At 44.4% G+C, this 22,743-nt stretch overlaps 1 protein-coding gene across 1 annotated transcript in view; it reads left to right on the top strand.

Moving 5' to 3' along the window:
• The window catches only part of LOC8040416, an 84,881-nt gene extending 66,912 nt beyond the window's left edge, over window positions 1-17,969 (top strand). The window contains exon 4 of the mRNA XM_042292730.1: window positions 17,768-17,969. Within this exon, the coding sequence (XP_042148664.1) occupies window positions 17,768-17,969 (202 nt within the window). The remainder of the gene's footprint in view (window positions 1-17,767) is intronic.
• The last annotated feature ends 4,774 nt before the right edge of the window (window positions 17,970-22,743 follow it).

A 22,743-nucleotide genomic window follows, 5' to 3' on the forward strand; every position in this document is an offset into this window, starting at 1 on the left:
ATGGTGCGGTAAGCTGTAGCGGCGCCTTGTGCTTTTAGAGCGTTGTATACCGCTTTGCGAGTCTTGCGACAGCGAGGAAACGTAACTGTGTGTATATTCTGTCGATATCGTTTATGACCAATCGCGTTGCGAACGGCGCTATCGCATTACAAAGAACAATAATGGTTGTGTCTCTGTCACGTACCAAGTGAGGCAAAACACCGTGACAGGCTTAACGCGGACGCCATCAGCTTTAGTAACCCAATACTTGACACAAATGTGGTCCTGGTCGAGGATGCTCGGCGAAAAAGCAACGGAGCCTTGGTCTCCCTCAGAGGCGTTTACAGCTGTCATTGTTCCCGCATACTCTTGCACAACGCTTCAGTACACAACCGGCACAGAAAGGTTTCGTTGGATGAAAGGCTGGATGGATATGCTGGAAAGATCGGGACGTGCTAGACAAGGTCTGACAAAAGCTTTTTGACGTGGACCCGGAGGTGTATTGGAAACTGCAGCGCGTCAGCCTGGTAGTTTCTGCAGCTCCCTTCACGCGTGGAAACAAGAATTGCGCGACAAAACGGACAAAGCAACGATGCGCCATTTTTGCTTTTCAAGAGAGAAAAAAAAACTGTTGTTGCCACACTGAACGTTTTTCTAGTCAGTCCACACAGAATATTCATAAGTGAAAAGCGCTCGGCTATTTGAGTCCACGCGTCAGCGGACTGAAACAGTATTTCCTTTATGCGGTAGCATTAGTATTCACATGACATGGGAAAGCTGACGGCGTCCGTCTGTGGACAAAACAGTGGAAAGGGAAGCGCGCCGCCTAGAGGGGGAGAGTAGTGAAGGTCAAAGGCGAGAGGGAGCTGACGTCACAAGGCGGAAGCCAATGCGCGCGCGGATTCTGAGCCGAGTCTGAGCTTGCAGGACTGTGGAGCGCGTACGCCTTGGTTTGTACTTTAAAATGCTGCGTGAACCAAGTACTAGCGCTGGTTCAAGTTGGCGGCAAAACATTTAAAGAAGATTCATTGATGGATCCTTAAAGAATGCGTTGGCGTGGCCCTGGTGCTGGGGAAACGTCACACGCGTCCCCCTTTTGGAAGCTCTAACACTGACCCCGTAACGAAGCCAAAAAAAGGCAGCAAAAAATAAAGGAAGCAAAAGGGAAAGCCAACACAAAAAAGTGAACGGGTCAGCGTTTTCCAAAGGGGGACGGGTGCAGCGCTTTCCAAGGGTCATGCCAACGCATACCCCGAGGATCCACCAATGGATTTTTCTTTAATGTTTTCCGTTACAGTAAAGCTTTCTGCCCAAAATGTACGGTTTCCGTTCTTATTTAATTTAAACAGATTTTTTTTATCGGGTTTACGATATAAAAACGAAGACGAGCGGACTCCGTTGATTTCGACCATTCACCCGGCCAGTCTCAACTGATGTCACGGTCCACGTGTCTCAAAAGCTGGATTTTTATTTTTCGCAGTTTCGGGCGTCGCTGTTATCTGTCTCGCCGTGATTACTTCTGAATCTGTGAAATAAATTTGTGCGGCGCGCAAGCGCGACTTGGGACTAAAACTTCGTCAACGTTACATGGAAGACACTTGACATCAATTTCAGTCCTTAAACTGAGCTTCCAAATTTACTTAATGTCCCTTTAAATCATGATTCTAAGCTACAAAAAGAACCTACATTTTTTTGTTGTTGTTGTTTTAAGAGATGGGGTTAGGGGTGTGGCTAGGAGGAGAAGCGGGTAATTTCTTAAGGCTCAAGCACTCCCCCCTGCCCCCCCCCCCCCTTTTTTTTTGTTTTTCTTTTTTTTTCTGAAATGGAGTTGACCCTACTGAGGAAGAGAACCAACCATCACGCATCTAACAGTTAAGTTGGAAAGTATACCTATGGGGACAAGCACAGCGTGAAATATTTGCACTTCTGTCGCTGCGCTCGGCTCATATAGCCGAACTATGCGTCATCGTTTGGCTGGTGCTTGCGTCCAGTAAGTGAAGTACCAATCGAACACGAATCCCAGCCGAACGCTAACGCGGCACTCGTTTACAACCTGCGTTCCGAGCTCAATTAAGGAAGATGACGCAAATAATCCAGTCCACGAACCTTGCGTTGGGTAAACAGTACTGTTCACTGAGAAGTATGACAAAACGCCCCGCTATATTTTGATAGCCCCCCCCTCCTCCTCACGTAATTATCATCCCAGCCGACCCCTCTCCCCCCTCACACACACACACACACACACACATATTTTTTCTCAAAGACAATATTTTGCTACGTCGCTGGAGCATTTTATGTAGGACAGCGCTTGTTTGGCTGAATGTTGCATGCCTTCGTATTCCGTGCGCCTCTTGTTCGCACTCGTACCACCCGAAGGCATTTCCCTGGACACTCGGCCCTTTTTAAAATTAAATTACTTGCATCTCGTTTTTTTTTTATTATTAACATATTTTTGGAAAGACTCGCCGTTTCAATTAAAATTCGTTCACCCTCATTCGCCCTTTAAATTGCAAAACGGCTGCCAAGCCATCGATCCAATACGTGGGAAATGCACGAAACAAACAACAAAAATCTTATTTTCATTTCGCGAGTGCTCCTACGAACTAGTTGACCGAGAGAGACAGTTTCTGAACGCGCGAAACTAGGCACAGATAATGAAATCTCGTTTAGCGGCGTTCGGCCGACAACTCCGGCAAAGCAACACTAGAAAGTAAAAACGCGGAGACTTTCGGAGCACGTGTGACTGCTTCTAGAAAGAGTTTCTTAAAACGAATACTGCTTCTTTTTAAAAAATCTTGAACAAATTTTTCTAAGGCCGGGAATTTAATTTAGCATTACGCAGCAGAGTAGCCTTATTGAAAACTTAACAAATTCTTCGGTACCTCTTTAAAATGGGGGCAAACTAATGTGCAGCCACCTTGGCCCCGGTAGAGACTGAAGACAGCGCAGTATTTCTAGAATAATCTCACATCAAAAGCAATAATATTATTTACTAAATAAACCGTCCCTACCTCCCTTGCACAATCACCCTCCCCTTCCCCGCCCAACAATTTCTTGCACACTACCGCTGCGGTGGAGATTGACTACCCATACTTATGTTCCATTGACTATGACCGGCTGATCCTGGAAGCAGGGCGGTCGGTCATAGGCTGCCTCTTGCTTGAGCTGGCAGCCTGCTTGAAACTTTATTAGCAGCTGGAGATTTAGAGCCGCTGATCTCACGAGCCCGTCCGCGACGAGAAGTTTTGACCTTAACCGGCATCTCATGAGCAGTTCGGCTGGGCAGTATCCATTTTTCAGGGGTGTCGTCACATAAAAGAGTCGTATTTGATAGGGATATCTCGTCTTGTCTACAGGGTATTGAACCGAACTCGGACCGTGAACCGGAAACCGGAAAAGACCGTTATTTTCGCGCGAACCGGCGTTGAACCGGTACGAAATAATTTTTTTCGCTCCGGAGCGGAACCGATATGTTTTCCATGCTGCTTTCGGTTCATACGCGGAATCAGGTTGCGTGAAAAAGGCGTGACGAAAAACACAGTAACCAAAATAGTCAACCGAAAAAAAAAAAAGAAAAAAAATATTTTTGCGCAAATTGGAGTTGAACCGGACCGAAAGAATTATTTTTTCGTTCCTGGGCAAAACTGATTACTTATTTTTGCGATGTTTCGTTCATATGGGAAGTCAAAAAGCGAGAAAAATAGGTAGCGGAAAGCTCTGTAACGTTGCATAATCAGGTTATCACATAGCGGTCGTCTTCATAATTTATAAAGTTCGTCTTCAGCACTCAAACAAAATGAGCACAGTAACTAAAAATTCTCCGGGATTCCTGGGCTTATTTATTTCTTAAACAAATACCCACAATCGTCCCAACCTTTTCTTGGGACCGGAAATGGCTCATCAAAGAAAATTTATTACTAGAACATACCCAATTTGTACGTCAGCAAAAGTGACCAATTAATGAGCCTAGTTTGGCGGCAAAACGGTGAGTTGGGCTGGTTGATGTTTTTATCTCAAACTAAACGCAAAAAAAAACCAAGGACAACGTGTCTAGTGTTGTCTATACCTCTCTTTTTCCTTGTTTGTTTTGGCGTTCAGTCCGAGCTCTGTTTGGTGTTTCTTGTCTTCAATTTTGTAGAGTTGTGTGCAATTTACTTGAAGCGCCTCGATTTCCTTGTACAACTGATCAGATAAGAAAGCGATACAAAGGCCGATGTATATTTTAGAACCTGCACTAGTTGCCATATTGTGGCGCGTCCAATCTGCTTTTAAAAAAAACTCAACGGATTTATTAATCTGTCCGAAATTAAAGTCTAGCACCGGAAAGGGGAGGGGGAATTCAATCAACAGTTACAGCAACAGAAAATAGCAAAACAGCTTCAATCTCTGGTAGCAGAAACAACAAGGACCAAAACGTTTTCTCCTCAGAAACGCAAATATCAACGCGCACAGCTCTTCTGAGCTTTGCTAGACAAGTAGCCGCGGTTTCGAAGGGACGCTACCGTGTTGCCGTTTTGGGAGGAGAGAAGGGAACGCCATCCAGAACTCTACGCATTGGCACAAGTAGCCCTGGGAGTACCTGCGACCCAGGTCAGCGTGGAGCGAGCCTTTACTGCCCTAAGTTGGTTCTATCGTCTCAGAGGTGCCGTCTTTCCCCGGATATGCATGACGGCGTCCTGCTTCTTCGGTCAGCTATTAAACTGCGCTTTCACACAAGTCCCGAGGTGCCCCAGCACTAGCTCGTTCGTTCCACACAGTGATGTGAACCTTTGCATTCTATATGTAACACTTTCGTAAAATATCCATAGTTTATCTTCTGCTGTTGTCAATTATTTTTGTAGTATATGAGTACGAACCGGTTCAAACCGGTTTGAACCTTTATTTTTTTTTTTCACTCCGGGGCTGAACCGTTTTCCCTGAACCGGAACGAAAATTTGGAACGAAAAACATTTCGGTTCGACACCCTGCTTGTCTATGGAAGTCCTTATTATCTTCAATGCACCCTCCCCAAGTCGGTTGCTTCGTGGATAATGAGGACTCTATGTAATATGTCGGAAGCCGTATTTTCTAGCGAACCTGGTGAACTTTGAGCTGAAATCGTAAAAACCTCGTGAAAGTTTCGGATCTTTGTTTGATGTGGAAGTTTTTGAAATTCCGTGTCGACAGAATAAAGACGCGGTAATTCACGACTACTACAGGTAGAATAAATTCATTTCCACCCGTTGCCAAGGTTTTTCTGGGAGTTCCGTTGAGTTTAGCGGCATTGGCCTGTCCTGTTCGTTGATGTTTCGATACAAAACTTTGGAGCTTTTAAATTCCTCTTCAACATGTTTCTACGTTCCGGGAAGCCATGTTGTGTTTTTAGCTCGTGCCCCAGACTTCTTAATTATAAAGTGTTCCTCATGAAGAAGAAGACGCAGAATTTTGTATCTGCAAGATGTTGGCTCGACGATTCTTGCTGCGAACATGAGCAAGTCGGCTTTTATGGTGAACTCATGATGATACAAGTAGAAAGGCTTAAGTTCGTTGTTGAGGTCACGCAGGCAGGGCCACGTTTTCTTCCAATACGCCAGGGTTCTCAAACACGCGGCCCGCGGGCCGCATGCGGCCCGCGACGCTCTGGGAGGCGGCTCGCAAGCATTCCGCGCCTACGAGCCCTCGTTTCCAGGCCTCGAACGCTACATGCGCCATAAATGATAGTTTCATATCGTCAATTCATTTCCGCTCAAACGGGAACTCTGCTTTCACGCATTTTGCGCTATATTGCTTATCGTTTGGACGGAGAAGTGCTTTGTTGAAATATGGCCTTCTTATTATTTTCCCATGTAAATCAACCTGAATGGTAATAATACCACTACTAGGCTACAAGCGCGAGCTCTTTGCCCAAAGAGGCGCCTCGGCTGCACAAACTCTTGCTTCAGCACGAGTAACTGCCAAGAATAAAGCTATGAGCTCGGGCTCCTAGTGTCAAATAATACCTTTAAAATAAAAAGAAAGTTATTATAGTGTTGCTACATAAAAATAGTCAGGAAAGCAGAAACTGCGTACGAAGAGAAAGTTTTCTATGCCTATTGAGCCTATTGAATTGCGTGGCGGGGAAAGGACGGTTTGCTTGCTCTCGTTCTATTCAAAATTGCCAGTACTGTGGTGTAGCGATGTTTTAAATCTGCTTGTAACAGCAAGTGTGGGCCTAAAGTAGTCGTATGTGCAAATGAAGGCTAAAGATGGCAAAACGGTGAGCTTACAAAAAGCAGACAGCACAATAATCCGTGCCTAGAAGATCTCTGGGCTATCGCTGGGACAGTCGACTGCTTTCCAACGTAAAACACCACTGCTGTTGCGTTTTTTTTTTGTTTGTTTGTTTTCTTGAAATAGCAACATATTGCCCCCCCTCCCCCACTGGCCCTCGTCCATTCGGGGATGGGCTACCTGGCCCCCACACTCGAATGAGTTTGAGACCCCTGCAATACGCTCTTATTCGTTCTTATATTTAGTCCGCTCTCTGGCTGTCGATGAGCCACTGGAGGCTGAAACTCGTAGCCGGTAGGGTTGACCTTACTAATTCAACGAAGGTCTCAACTTCCTTCTCCAGTGCAGATGGCCCTTCCAGGCGGAATGGTGCTCTTGAGAGTATGTGGGCGGCCGTAATCTTCTCTCGTGAAACATGGGCTACCCCATAAAGGTATTTTATCGTGCGCATACCTATCACCTCAAGTCGTGGTTCATTGAGCGACTTGAATGAAACTACACTAACTAGTGGTTTGTGGTAAAACAAAAACTCCAAAAAAGAGTAATCAAAATGGTGTGTTTTTGTTGTTTTTTTGTTTGACGTTTAGGGGAAGAATCTGTTAGCGCCCGGAGTTTGCTTCGACGGACGGGATCGAATACCACTCTCTCGCGACATAACACCCACTCGTCTTCAGTGCAATTATCATGGGTGCGCATCAGTCGGTTTCTTCATTGACGGGGTAGGTGACGCCAGTGTCCTCCCTCCGTGAAAGTTCTTTATTTGTACTTTTATACAGTGGAATTGGGACGCAACGGGGCGAGTTTTAAGAAAACTGTTATGCGTTCTGAAGCTGCAGGGAGTATTCACCAGGGAATTTTCTCAACCCATTGACCGGTGATGGGAAGCTTTTGGATTTACCGGCGTTTCTTTTGGGTTACTAGATGAAATGAGCTGAACTCCTCCATTAGCCGGCTTTCTGAGAAGTTGTATGATGGAACCCCGGACAGAAGCTCACCGGACAAAAGCGCTCACCGGATTTTTCACAGACCCGGACAAAAGCTCACCTCTTCTACTCGTGAACCCAGAAGAAAGCTCACACAGATCAAATTGTTTGCTTTTGAATATGAGCTCAAATAACATAAAACATAAGCGGCGCATTCTACGAAAAAGTATTATGACCTGCGCAAGGTATGTTTCTTGTTTATAAAAAAATCTACACTACATAAAGGCACATTGACAGGGGCACATATTAATTGTTCCTTTATTTGTTGTGTAAAGTAACGAAAAAAAGTAACGGCATTACTTTTTTGTAGTAACTGTTACAGCTTACCCTTTCAATTTTGTAACTGTAACAAGGAGTAACGTTCCCCTGTCTGCCTCCATCGTAGAATAAAGAGGTAACACTATACCCGTTTTCACCTAAAAACAAACAAAAGTGCGTGTGTCCCTCTTGTCACATGCTTATTGGTCAGATGGCGTCGCTCCTATTAATCTGTTCTGCACAGTAGTTCCGATAAAAGTTTGCTCTCAGAGAAGCTAGTGTTATTTAAGCTCAAATAAATTCGTCCTTCTCGGTAGGTTAAACAATAGATCTGCTTAATACGCGTGTATTCACCTAATTGAAAGCCGCACAAAATCTGTGGATCGATGTTCGTAGCCAGCCGACCAGCCGCTGTTGCTCGCAATGTTACTAGATCGGCTCAGTTGAGAAGCTCCGCATTAGCCGCGCTTCGGAAAGCCGACCCCCGCTTTCGCGCGAGCGTGGTGGCACTGTCGTCGCAGCCCGCCCGGTACGCATGGCCGGCCAAGCTCTGGGCAAGCTTGAGACGCTGGTTTTTGATTGCGAAATCAGGCGGTCGGAAGCACGTCGGCGGCCCTTAAGCACTTCTTTTAAGACATTAACTCTGCAAGTAGATTCTGCTGCAGTCACATGATTGTAAATATGCAAGCTTACGATTTCTTCGATTTTTACTGTATAATTCAACGAATAGGAGCTTAGGTGCCTAGTTTTGGGTCGAGCTGCCGAGTGAGATTTTATGCTCATGTAAAATCAAAGTAAAACGGTATACTTATGTCATAGTTTGTCTCTTATATTCGTCTATGACCAGCATCCACAAGCAGGGGCTCACATGCGCTGTCAGCGCCATATCCAGTTCTCGATAAACGCTCTCACATGTTTGTCACACGAAAAAAAACAAAAAAAGTTTTTTACCTTTTATTTGTTGCCGGAACAAATCTTCGGCAAGGCTAATATTGTAGGTGAATACTGTGCAACGTTTATTTATTTTTAATGAAAAAATCGAGACCAGACTGCAAAACACCGAAGCTGAAGATACCTGTAGTTGATGATCACAGGACCCGAGCCGTCTTGTTTGCAGTGCCACATTGTCCGTCATCTCTCGATTGCTGTCTCTCGCGTAGAAGTGCATTAGCGTTAAAACGAAGATGCAGTGAAGTTTTCAAAGTGGTCTTCGTACCCCAGCCATCATATGTCGCAATCTCAGGGTAGCTAAATATGTTTTTATTTTGACTTGAAATAGATCGCAGAAGCGTCATGATATCAATAAAACAACCTTATCATTACATTATGTTAAGCACTACTGCAACATTAAAAAATAGTGGTTGACATAAAGCAAATTAAAATTAACGCGCGCTTATAAACACGTCAACAAACATGTTGATGTCAGGCACATGGAACATGCATACGCTTACACAAATGAACTCAATTCACATAAACGACGACAGTGTCTCACGATTCGCACACTGTTAGTACCACGAAGCTGTAGCAGGTACTGTAAAATACAGGTTCTAATATCTACCAGACGTTCACAAGTAGATCTCCAATGTATACACACGCGAATCCGCGCTGATCAACTGGTCGGAAGTGATATGTCTCGAAATTCTTACCCCTTAGTCACATTTCTCCGAAATGGCAGGCACGCGTAAGGAACTGAAGTTGTCACACAGAAAGAAAACACACAAGAAGAATAACCCAGTCGTTTTCACCAGCAGCGAGGCTCAACATAGCCGAATACAAATACAGAAGCAGCCCGCTTCCTTCAAATGGCGAAGACGTCTTCAAGTTGGCATTCTTTCCTAATACGGCATCGTTATGTATGCAGCAGTTTACGCTTCAGCTTCTGGCACAAACACAGAACACCAGAAGAGGAAGTTCACGGTATTTTAGTCCGCAAACGATCAAAACACAACTGTGCATGTGCCGAAAACCACGAATGATAGACGCAACCATTTCTCCGAGTTGCTTGCCTCGGTGTCGAATGTCAGAAACTGCCAAAACTACGAAGGCCCGGTGGGCGTGAATTTACCTCAAAAGTCACAGAAAACATTTCCTCAATCCGCACATAATCACACTGGCAACAGTCGTTGGTAATACACTTTGTGAACCCACACAAAAACGATGTGTTTCGCGGCGTATTCACGGGTACCGACGCCACTCAGACCTATCAGGTAGGGCGGGCTGCGACACGAGCGCCGTTACGCGGCAGTGGATGGCAGCGCGTCACTTTTTTCCCTGAGCTTGTCAACTTATCCGATCCAGCAACGATGGCTGCTCGCGTTCCAAAATGGCGACTCCGGCTCCTGAAGACGTTTCCCCTCGGGTGAACAACAAACGTCACGCTAGTGGAAATGTCCCGTGGAGTCAGACAAGGCGGTCTGTTTTGAACGCTTATTCTTATATGCGGCGGCAATACCAAGAAAAAATTGTGGTGGAAGTCGTCAACCTGACTGTCGACGCGACTGGGATCAGTGTTAGCTCGGTCTACGAGTTCAAGCGTAGCTTAAAACGTGCCAACGGAGCTGTGAACACTCATTCGAAGAAGCGCCCGAAATATGCTGGCAAGCGGAAGAGGATATCAAATCAGGGCATGTGCACGTTGACGGCCGTGAGAAGCTGCCTGCACAACTTCTACCATCTGGGGGAGATTCTGACGCTGAAGAAAACCGCCGCTTTTCTCCAAGAAGACGATGTGCTGCCGTCCTGCTCCGGTACTACCCTGTATCGCCTGCTGAAAAAGCATGGGATTCGAAAGACAAGAATGAAATCGCAACTCCTTCCTAATCGAGGGTGATGACACCCTCAAGTAAAGGAGGCATTATTTGAGGGCAATCGGGAAGCAGAGACGAGAACCGGAAGATATACTTCCAGGGCTTGGGAGAATGCCGGCCTCACAGTGGACAAGGTGTGGACTGATAGCGCCATAAAGTCAGCAAGTCAAGCCTTTCTGTTGGACAGACGACCGGGCTGAAGGCTCCTTCTGGAAAAGGTGAAAGAGTGAGTGTCACTCATGCAGGTAGTGACACTGGCTTCGTGTTTAGCTCCTCAGACTTTGAGCAGAGTCCCGATGCAATTCGAGAACGCTCGACGAGCTTCTTCATCTTGTGACATTCATTTTGTGATGCAAAACGAAAAGGTTTTGGCTGCTGCGTCACAGACGATGCCATCGAGTTCCGACCGAAGAAGTTTGAGGGTCGGACTCCGTCGGTGCCCACATTGCTGTGCTGTAGGCAGCAGAATATATTTATTTGTACGCGGTTCGTAATGCCTCTAATTCTGAATATCATGTTTTATTTCATCACTCCTATGTGAATAAACCTTGCGTGTCCTTGTCTCGATCGAGTCCTACGAAAACCTGCCTGCTTTCTCGTGTCAAAAGCCAGAATATGCAGTTTCCCGGTTTCACGCACCTAGCTCGTTCTGGTCTCCAGGCATGATCAGTCGACACTAAAGTCACTGACATGATTAGAAAAGCAGGGATGTCTTTTAGTCCTCTCGCCTCCTGCGCGAGATTCCATAACGTTTGGGTGTCTCCTGAGCCTACAGCATGCAGGTGCAGCAAAAGCCTGACAGTTTGGTCATCCGCGCCAAACATACCGGGCCTAAATTTGACCCTCTCGGCTTCGTCCTAAAAAGTTGTATGTGTTATTGGTAATGTCAGAGCACTTTTTTCCCCCAATATATTGTTGTTATAAGCTCTTTTTTTTTTACATTTTTGAGGACACTCTGAAGTTTCCGGTTGAAACGAGACGGCGAATTTAACACCGTCTTTAGTAGGTTATTACATTTTTTTTAACTTATCTAATAATTTTTTTACGCATTTTCTAGTGTTGTTTAAGGGTGTAAATGCGTTAAAAATGTCGTAAAAATCTTATTCCCTTCTTTTTAAACACGCTACTATATTAAGACTTAAAACTTGTGTGTTAGTAGTAGCAGAAACAAATTATATTTTCAATGTATATTGATACAAATATGTTTGTTTTTTTGTTTCCTGGAATATATGGTCAATATTGAACTTTTAGTAAAGCACTCAGTTAAAAAGAAATAACTCCTAAAGGTGGTCGATCTAGAAATACATACTCAACGGTCCTAGGTAGCTTTGAATACACAGGAAACGAGCAAAGTTTTAAGAAATAATATTTTTAGAAAACGAGAAAAAAATTTAATTCTTTCCATTGGTAAAATTTCTGTAAAATATTCCGTTTTAAGAAAACAAAATGTGTGAATGGTGTAAAAATACGTACTTTGCAGTTAGTTAAATTAAGAACTCAAAAAAGAAAGTTTTAAACATATGATATTTCTTGAAAGTAAAAAGAATGATAATTTTGATCCAATGAAAGTATTGAACTGATTTCGAAATGATGAGCTTTCAAAGTGAAAATTAAAAGGTGATTAGTCTAAAAATACATACTTTACGGCCCCATATAGCTTGTAACTCAGACAGCACACAAAGAATGTTTGAAAAAAGTATTAATTTTTAGGCAAGAAAATGCGTTTTTTTTTAATTTTGGCAATAGGGTTTTTTGAAACAAACAATATGTCTCCTAAAAACTATCTAAAACAAAATTCACCAAATTTGTTTTGTACGTTTAAATCATTTAACTGTTTTGCATATCAAAAAAGTTTAATAAAAGTCTAGGAGGATAAGGTAAAAGAGAGGCCTTAACCCCCTTAGTGGTGGCTCTCTCGTGTCGCCCAGCAAAAGTACAAAAATATAAAGTTGCATAAAACACAACTGGAGACTCTTGGGCGATATCAGTATCCGGTTTCATGAATGAATGAAGGCCCCGGAAATCCCCCTTAAAAGTGAACGGCGCAACAGGTGTGAGGTTGTTCCCACAAAGATGCAGACGGATGCACTATACCACCTGCTATCGTCGTCTCCTTTATATATCTGACAAAAGTCTAAGGCAAGGTGAAAACGGCTGGGAGGAGCTTGTCCTACCTGCAGAGTGAACTTCCCACCTTCCGTACACTTCGGCGTCCCGTTCACCTCGAACTCGCGGGCGCATCCAAAGCACGACGGAAGGCATGGAGCGCGTGCTGGAGGTCGGGTGTTCGAAAGGACACGCCCTGCTCTTCTCAATCTGTCAGATACTAGAGCTGGCGTCGTCTGCTTTGGAGTTCAGTAGCATCGTTTCCCAACGTATGCAATGACGCCCGTCTCTGCCTCAGGGCGAGATGATGATGGACCAAAGAAGAAAAAATATATTATTTTCAATTTTAAAAATTGCTACTTTTCAATAAATGCTGACTTTTTGTTTAAATTCTAAACAATGTATAACTGTTAAGCGTTGTGTGTGCGTGCGTGTGTGTGTGTGTGTGTGTGTGTGTGTGTGTGTGCGTGTAACAAAACACCACTCCTTATTTTAGTATTTTGCAATCTGTTAATGGTTGCAAAATTTCAAAGGGTATCTGATAATATTTTTTATTAGTTAACTATCGCATCTTCCGGACTATAGTCTGCACTCGGTGCGTAGTCCGCATGCCGTGCATAATGCGTACTTAGTGCCTAGTCCGAACTTTATACACTTCGCCCATTGACAAATGCCTGCTCCACTGGCTCACAACGAAGCTTGTATCATACATAAATCAATATTAATATGGTCCCTTCTTCATAAAATCCTTCACGACTTGTCACAGTACATGATCTAGAAGAAAAAAAAACTATCCTTGCATAATCCGCACCTGTAGATAGTCCGCATCGGGTAGAATTTCAACTTCCAAAGATCTATACTCCGCAAACTACAGTCGTGAAAATATGGTACATATAACCGTGAAGTATGTGTTTTCGATCCGGACACATTTTTTAACGTATTGTTTTACAATAATTTCAATACTGACTATTGATTACCATAAAAGGAAAAAAAATCGCTTTTAAAACGTTTTATTTTTTTTTTCTCACTTTGCTCATTCGTTGTGTGAATTCTATACTCTCCATAACCGATGAGTGCGCGTTTTTAAACCGACCGCCTTTATCAGCCTTGTTTTTCTGAAAACTGAGTATTTTACTAAATTTTCAATACAAACGCAGTCACGCATTTCTTTATCAGAATACTTTTTTTTTAATATGCTTTATTTCCCAGATCGCACACATATTTTTTGAAGTTTTCATTATGATAGCGTGTTTTCCGAAATAAAAGTAGAATATAAGTTTTTAGGACATTTCGCACGAATCATGCACCCTTAAAAACACTCGGAAATGCGTGACAAAACCTGTTAGATCATTTAGAAGGATATAGCGACATACTAAAAGCCGTTTTTATTTTGCAGGCTCGTTTCACATCTTTCTTGAAAGAAAAATATATATTTTACTTCGTCGGGCCTGTTTTCCTGATATTCAAGGGCTCCTGAACAAATATTTAAAAAGGTATAGCCAAAGTATATTTCAAAAGGTACGGTTACATCACCAATAACATATACAATTTTCTTTTCTTTAGACCAAATTTGTTATGGTCGAATTTAGGTCTGGATCGTTTGGCGTGGAGTGACCTAGAAGGCCAGGAGCGCCTGGAGAACGAGCATCCGTAGGGGACGCCATGCTGTTCTCATCTTGTCTGCGACTATTATATTTTCAGAACGAAACTTTAAACTGATTTTTCTGTAAAAGTAACAGGGAGCTATCTTGCGCCATCCTGGCGATGATGGAGCGCGTGCTAAATCTGGTATGGTATTGTGCGCCATAGGTCACCCTGACTATACGGTGAGCACTGTACAGTAGTAAGTGAAAACACACCAGCTGGTCGCTGACAATTCCGTCATCGCAATTATGTGTGCGTCAAGCATCGCAAGAAACCGACTCATATGTGACGACAAAAATATGGCGATAAAAAAAAAAACAGCGAGAGAAAAATTGGCGGTCCTAAAACAGATTGATACATTGGCCAGGCTATACACGCTATGTGCCTGTTTCGACTGCAAGGGACGCATAACAATGCAAATACCGTCCGTTAAAATTATACCAGACTTTTGAGAAGAATTCGGCTCACCGTGAAGCTATTTTCCTCGTTCGAAGGGCGTCCCGCATTTTACTCCACTTGTGTACCTGTCACGTGGCGTTCAAGCATGCGTGTCTCTGCTCCGGCGCCCCGGGATATGTTCAATTTGCTGAGGCAGCGACACCGCTTTGGCGGGAAGTTACACTCCGTCGCGCAATCGAAACGCACTGAGTCGGTTTGTTTGCTAAGAGAATTTAAATGAACATGGTGTGGCGCTGAGTTTATTGCCTTCTATTTCCGTGTCTGAGAAACTCTCGTGTGGTGACGAGCTTTTTTTTTTCTTTTTTTTTTTTTTTTGGCTCGGAAAGTCAGGACAAGTAAATAAACTTCAGCGACACACTGAAAAGCCATTAAAACGGTGCCCAGACTGCGACTTGTCTAGAACCGAACTTTGCCCACACTTTGTTCTGGGTCTTTTTCTTTTTTTTTTAATCGTTACACGCATATGAAGATAGGAAGAATTGTTGGCTGGCAAGTAAATATGATGCTTTTATACCGTAGTTACACTAGCGCTCCGAATTTTCGTTAAGCCAACGACAGTTGACTTAGTTGACTTAATCGCGATCGGCCGGAGCTACACGGCGGCACCAGTTGTCATGGAGTTGCTAATGATCATTGAGTTCAACTGAGCTGGCCTACCTCCGTTAAACTCTATATACTGCACCTTGTGAGGTAACGCGGGGACGGCTACAAGCCCGAGCTTCCTGCTCTAGAGCGCATCTCGGCGGCACAAGCTCTCGTGCACTAAGGGCAGCGGCCGACGCTATGAGCTCGCGCTTCTAGCATTCGCTGCGGTACAACATCAGGTGAAATGGTTTATAACTGATGGGGCAGAGCCGTATATTGAGAGAGTTTGGCCATTCATTGGGAAGTTTAGGAGACAAATGAGGAGGCGCCATTGGCCGAGTGCGAGTTTTGTGTTCCAGGGCGTCTTCGCAGATTCAGATGTGGCCCGCCAGAAGCCGCGAATAATACCCCGGCGGTGGTCGCGAGAAACAGAATTAGTTATGACGAAAGTAATCCCTGGAGAAGGGGAACAAGAGGGACAAAGGACAAACATAAATCTCCAAACACAGCTAGGTGACTGGTGAGCGACCGAAAAAATCCGCCTGGTCCGGGTATCGAACCCGGGACCTCTCCATTACAAGTGGAGCGCTCTACCAACTGAGCTAACCAGGGGTTAGACGTCAGTAGAGCAAACGGGTTTTATCAGCTGCCACCAGTCGAACACCAACAAGGGTGAAGCTTGCAATTTAAAGTTATAACTATAATGCAATTACATGCAAAGGTGCAAGCGAGCTGGACAAGAATGACGAAAGTAATCCCTGGAGAAGGGGAACAAGAGGGACAAAGGACAAACATAAATCTTGCATTTAATTGCATTATAGAATTAGTTAGTGCATCGGAGTAACTCTCGTGACTTAAAATATGGTGCACGTTAGAGCGCAGCTCTTAGGCGCCCGTTTCCGGGTTTCGTGGTGCCTTCGTCACCGTCAGCGTAACCGGCCCGCTAAATTTAGCGGAAAAATTGACGTCACGTGACCTTAACACCAATGCAGTTCCCCACTAAGTTTAGCGGGGAAATTCAGTTTCTGCGCTAGATTAAGCGGACAAATTTTGTTTCTCCGCTAGATTTATCGGAAAAAATTGACGTCACGTGACTTCAACACCAATTCAGTCCCCCGCTGCGTTACCTGTACGCCGATTGAATTCCCCGGTAAATTTAGCGCGGAAATCCTGTTTCTTCGATTGATTTAGCGGACAAATTCAGTTTCTCCGCTAGATTTAGCGAAAACATTGATGTCACGTGACCTCAACACCAATTCAATCCCCCGCTAAATTTAGCGGGGACTTTTTCTGCTAGATGTCAATTTTCCCGCCAAATCTAGCGGAGAAACTGATTTTGTTCGTAAGTGACGTAACACGAAGTCATGTGACGTCATTTTCCCCCGTTTAATTTAGCGGGAAAACTGAATTAAAGGAGGACGGAAAGAAGGAATGGAGGAGGAGAGGGTACGAAGGAGGAGGATGGGCATACCCTCCCATTCATCCCCTCCCCTCCTCCTGCTCAAGAGCTGCGCTCTAATTTCGCGTTACAGAGATTTGTAAACGTCTTTAATTTTTTTCGATCACGGTAATGCCAGATCAAATCCTAGGAGAACGATCGACGTGATCCGTCCGCCAGGCGCCGGGGGCCGGAAGTCAGCCGTCCAGGCGGTCAGGCTACGTCCGAGCAAAACAGAGTTCGAGCGGCACATTCAATTCTGACATCCTTTGCACGACCATAACCGAAACATCACGCGCACTATATGTTCAGCTATGAAGTGTTACTCCATTTAACTCTTACGCGCTTATTAATATTGTTTCTCGCTACCACCGCTAGGGGATTGTTTTCGGCTACTGGTTGGCCAAGAGAGCACGTCATGCCTTTTATCTGCGTCTCGTGCACGCCCTGGCTCTGCCCGCTCCTCCCATGGACCAAACTCTCTCTATATACGGCTCTGTAATAGGGGTTCGCCCCAATCACGTGGCCCCAATAGAGCTAAAAACGGCGGCGTCCACCGCATCGCTGCACGTAACCAGTGCCAGCGAAGTACTTGCTATTGCGGGAGATTGGGGGAGGTATCTAGAAAGTATCGTAGCAGCAAATATTGTCGGGAGAGGTATGATTCGGGGCCAAGACTGCCGCTAGAACGACCACGTCACGTAGCGAAAGCCGAAACTCGGCGAGGGCAGCCATTGTAACGTCAGTGCCGATAAGACTTCCGTTGTGTCTCTCTTGCTTGAATTCGTGTGAAACGTTCTCATTGTCGTTTGTGTTTTTTCTGTAAAAAGAAAACAATTTTTTTTATGCTATTGTTTATATTGAACTAAAAGCGTGCATATAATTCATTTGCATCGCTATTCAAAAAAGAAAAGAAGGGGACATCAATCTTGATTTTGTTTTGGTTTCAACTGTGTTCCTTGTCGCGCATCGCAACTGTGGTTGTTAGGCTTATGCACCGTATAACACCGGACAAGTTAGTTGAGCTCAATGACAGCTGGGAGATGTCAACGATCGTAGGCTTAATGACAGTTAAGAGCGCTAGTGTAGCCAGGGTATTAAACTATTCCAACGAAGTGAAAAGTTGCCGTAAGTACACTATTGTTTGTTTTTTACTCGACAGAGGACGGATTTTTAAAGACGTCAACTTAGTATAGGATGAAAACTCACTTCGTGATCCTATAAACCATATGACTGAAGTTGTTGCGTCTCTCTTGCAGGAACGAAGGCGGAACCTGCGACCGCATCCACGACATGCTCCCGGCAGGCCATTCCACCCGCTGCGCCACCAAGTACGTGAACAGAGTGCTGGTCGCCCTGTCCACCGAAGACAACCGCGTGGAGCCCATGCCGACCAGGTTCTCTTTCCCAGCCGCGTGCGTCTGCTTTGTACGCACCTACTACTACCCCGGAAAGCTCTGATCCTGCTCTCCAATGGATCACTGTGTTCCGCTGTGAAATCAGGACGTGCTCGAAAAACGAGACGATCTAAGGTCAAGACGATCGGGATTCTAGCCAGAGCCCTGGTGGAAGACTCCGAGGAGGAGGCCACATCTTGTGAGCCACAAGCGACGCGTGTGAACTCTTGCGACCTCAACAGTGGTCGGGGTGCTTTCGCCACTCGAGTCGAGACACCTGAGGACGTCGGAACGTCTACTTTGTGAAAGATCTTGCCCACATCAAGGCCTTGAAGAACAGTGTAGGCCACGAGTGGTTCTCTCGTGTCCCGCCCCGTACCTTGTTCGGGTGCAGGAGCAAAACGGGTCTGGACACTGTAAGCCAAGTCCCACGTCTTCACGGTGCAGGCCCATGTCTTTACGCTAGTGTGTCGCGTGATGTTTGAAGAGTAACGCTGATGCCCCAAGTTGAGAATGTTCGGGGGCATTGTGAGGGACGTTACACTTCCCGCAAAAGTTTTGTTTGTGGTTGTAAGGTTTTGCGGTCATCATGCGTTAACTCAGTTATCAAAGCCTTCCTTTTGAATTCCCCTCATTCAAGCGTTTATACTATTTCAGCCTTTTTAAAAAAGAACTGAAAGTGACAGAAAATACAATACGAAAAAAATGCTGCAAGAATCAGATGCGTTTTACACGTGAAAAAGAGTCCCAATTTTATTGCGAAACATTTTTGCACCCCCCATAGTATGTTCTCTTTTATACTTAAGCGCGACCGACAACGCTCCAAGCATGTTTCTATGAACGATGTCTGCACTGCACAAAATTGCGTACTTCGCAGAAAACCTAAAGCACAGAGCTCGATCTTCAAGCTTCTGCTATATCTTCCTTAGCAAACACTGTCATCCTCCTCTTTCTTTGTAGCTTCTGCTACGCTCGCGCTAGTAAAACAAGGTATTGAGTAATAAAGAAGACTTTTAGAGTGCGTTGGCAGGCTCAATAGCCCGCTTAAATTGATGTGATTTCTTTTTTTAACAGCTTTAGATTTATAGTGCACCCGTCAACCTAACCGGAATCCTACCTTACAAGCTTGAGAGATTATATCAGCGCCGAGAAGAGAGCGTTAAGGAGGTAGGCCAGTTAGCAACAGTTAATTTGGTCTAAGCAATCGACGTCATAGTTTTGGCACGAAACATCGAGGAAAACATGTTTGGTAATGGGCTCACGTCAAGCGCGCGGAATGTTGCAAAACCGTGCTTATCGGGAAATCTAGTTATCCTTGTTAGCTAGAGAAAAAAATATTATTTTCAATTTCACTTGTCAGGACTACTTTTCTAGGCTTGAAAACCTTTGAGAGATCACATTTGAGATGCAAAACATGGTGTATGGAAAAATAGAATTGGTTATGCTGCGAGTTTTGAGGGTCAGAAGGAGTTTTTAACCAAATAAGTCCATCTACAGTGAGTGAAACTACAATTTTCAGGATTTTTTTTTTTTGGGGGGGGGGGTGGGGGGATGGAATGTTGATGTCCACACGGGAAGGGTAGATAGCGTGACTTGGTTGAAACACCCGTCTTTTACCAAAAGCCAAATGTTTTGTATAGATGCTCAAACAGCGATAATTTCACCTGCATTAAAAGGAGACTACTTTGTATCAATTGTAAAGGAACAATGTAACCAATGAATTACGACTATTGAACTGGGATCTTGATTATGTTGTCTCATTCAGCGCCACAACTCTGTCTCCCAAAATATAGGATACCCGCAGCTAATGAACAAATGCATATTTCATTCCTACATTTATATAGTTAAGCATCTTTTTTTTTAGAAAACTTTTTTTTTAAATTTCTAAAAAACGCATGTCGTGCCTCCTTCAGACCCAAATGAACAACGACATTTCCTTCAAGCTCCAGGCACGCAGAACTACAACTTGTTGGCTACCACCAATGATTGTTGACTGTTATTGGCCACCTTAATTCACTTCATTAAAAAGTTAGTAATTTAAATCATGGTATTTTGCAGAAAGCAAAAGTGTGTGTAGGGGTTCCATAGGTCCTGTAGATCGACACATTATGGCTTATTTTATGACGGCGCGTTTTCTGTGGCTGTGTCTTCTTCCTGTGACAATATTATCTCCACTCAATGCCTGCAGCTGTGACAAACGAAAACGGCAAAACAATCGCCCTAAAATGGCAAACAGCAGACCATGCAAGAGAAGTCGCGCCCCTACTGGATGGATCTGATGACTGTATGCTGTGTCATCCTCATCCCCATGAGCCGAATATTTTCTTGGTGCGCTAAACAGCTTCGGAATCTCCTTGCCCTAAATCACTAGAAGAGCCGCATCTCATTTGGCGTCCTATCAGAGAAACATCGGCAAAGCAGCCGATAAATTCGCACGCTATCGATTTAACATAGGGCAAGGGTGACCCAGTTTCTTCTGCGTGTAAGTGTGTGTGTGTGTGTGTGCTCGACGACGTTTTGGTACGGTCGGCTTTGTGCTTAAACGCAGAACTTTAAGATAGAGCCAACGTCGCCCCAGTTTTTTGTTCCCAGGAACCCAAGCATGTTGCTGGTATTGTGCGACTGATCTCAGTGTTCTCCTTCCATGTGAAGAGAGCAGTCTATGTTGCTTTGATGTGAGTGATGAGAAAACGAAGATGTACAATAAAACGGTTGTAGACGGGAGCACTACTGTCGACTTTGACCTGTGTTGCGTCAGCCGCACGAGCATTTAAACGGAGAGAAAACAAAAATAGCAAGCCCGCTTTTGCGATTACGGTAAGCTCAACACAGCTCTGCCACAAGAGAAGACATCTCTACTTGCTTACGGGTAACAATCATTTCTCGTTGACATAATGCTTCGCGGTGGACGGTAAGAAAAGAAAAGAAGGAGCATTAAAAATGTAATTTTCGCGAAATTTGTCAACCTCGTCCGCCCCTACATCACCGCCTTGTCAACAAGAGATACAGCAAAATACAAAGCAAGTGCTTCTCGCATGTCGTTTGTTCACTCGTTGGTGCCGGACTCCAACAGACCCCTTTCGAAAGACACGTGCCTACTATTAGAAGGTCGAAACCCCTGCACAATGGCGGAACAACTGGATCCAGGAACGTGCAAGTGATTTCATAAGATAGCAAACGTTGGAGCGCGACCAAGACTACGAGCCGACGAGCAAATCGAACAGCGTCCAACGTGCAACGTCAATGAACTCATCACTTTTTTCTGTTCGCGTTTTTTTTTTTTCAGTGTGTCATGACGTTGAGGTTTAAGTCCGCCATTGTGAAAAAAATTTCAGAGATGCCAACAAAAGGCATAATTTGGAAAGGTGTCTATCAACTTTTCCCCTCTTTGTTTTTATTTCGTAGCCGATGTCATGAAACGTTTCGTCCAAGCTTTAATGCGACTTGATACGGCTGAAAAAAAGTAGATGTATGCATATTGTAAACGTGGTGAAACTAAACTACAAATCATGACCCACAAGCTGAAAATTAGCACCAATACCACCAAATTCTTGGTTAACTCATGTTAAGATGACGGACTGTCTCCATGGAGACTAATCACACGCAAGTTTTTGGTAAATATTCAAGCATAAAAGAAATCAACGAAGCTTCCTTACCGTTTCAACTAAAGATGTTCTATATAATTTATATCATGTTTAATGCAATTCTTATCGAGTGACGCACCGTTAACTTTGCCTTGTGCTCCCTTTCGTGACAAAGTTTTATCTGAATCCAAAAACCTAACCTTTCAAAGACGACGGTCATATCTCGCATGAAAGTGGTGGTTTCCAAGTCATCGCATTTAAGCAAGCTGACTCTTTCTGGTAAAGGTTGCACCGAATCGAAACAAGCCGTAGTGACTGGCTTATATCTAAAAGTACTACAACTGATGATATGACTGCACTGTGAGTCGCTTGTGCTGAAACGTTTTTACTGTTTATCATCGATGGCAACAAAGCAAAAATTCCACTGCGTTCCTGCACAGCACGGGCACATTGACCATATGCTTCTTTTCATATTAAGTCCAGACACAGCCGACAGTGCAAGGTAATGGAACCGATCAAGGAGCGAAAGCGCAAGTCACAGGATATTTTCTGTTTGTGGGTTCAGCCATGATAGAAAACTTACAAAAACATGACGAACACCATGATGGTGCACTTTTGACGCTGTCTGATTGGTCCGATCCGCTCGTAGCGTCGGCTGTGTCTTGACTTAATGTGAAACGAAGTTTAATATTGGCAGAGCTCATGACTCTAGTATTTACAATAATAGTTATAAGAAATAACAAAGAACATGCATGCGAGCTGGTGAAGTTTAAACATCTTGGAAACCCCAAATTTAGAAGTTGCGCGTGCGCGTGCGCGTGTCACCCTGTCAACGTTTTTTTTCCCTAAATCTCAGGCTTTTAAGAGGTTGAAAGTAAGTATTATTCGTAACCAGTCATAAGCTAAAGTAGCTGGCAGTTACATTCATGTAACGGCCAGCTAGTTTACCTGACGACAGTCGAGCCGCGCTCGACTGTCGTAAGGTTGAAAGAAATAGTCCCCTTTTATCCTCGCAATTTCGCCGCGACAAAAATCTTTTGAATCAGCGGCGGTCTGTGCGAGCATACCTCGACAAAACTAGGACCAGTACGCCTCTGCAAGATCATGTACATTCCAACCCGATATCGTTTTATGACCTATTTAATTTACAAGCCTTCTCTACTATAAGACCTTCGCAAACACCGCCTTCTGCGCGCCGCCATCTTTGTCTGCTGGGCTGTGGAGCGCTCTCTGAGCATGCGCTGTTGCTCTGAT

Source organism: Ixodes scapularis, unplaced genomic scaffold (genome assembly GCF_016920785.2).
Source record: "Ixodes scapularis isolate PalLabHiFi unplaced genomic scaffold, ASM1692078v2 PGA_scaffold3__209_contigs__length_174095766, whole genome shotgun sequence".
In the NCBI taxonomy this organism is placed as follows: domain Eukaryota; kingdom Metazoa; phylum Arthropoda; class Arachnida; order Ixodida; family Ixodidae; genus Ixodes; species Ixodes scapularis.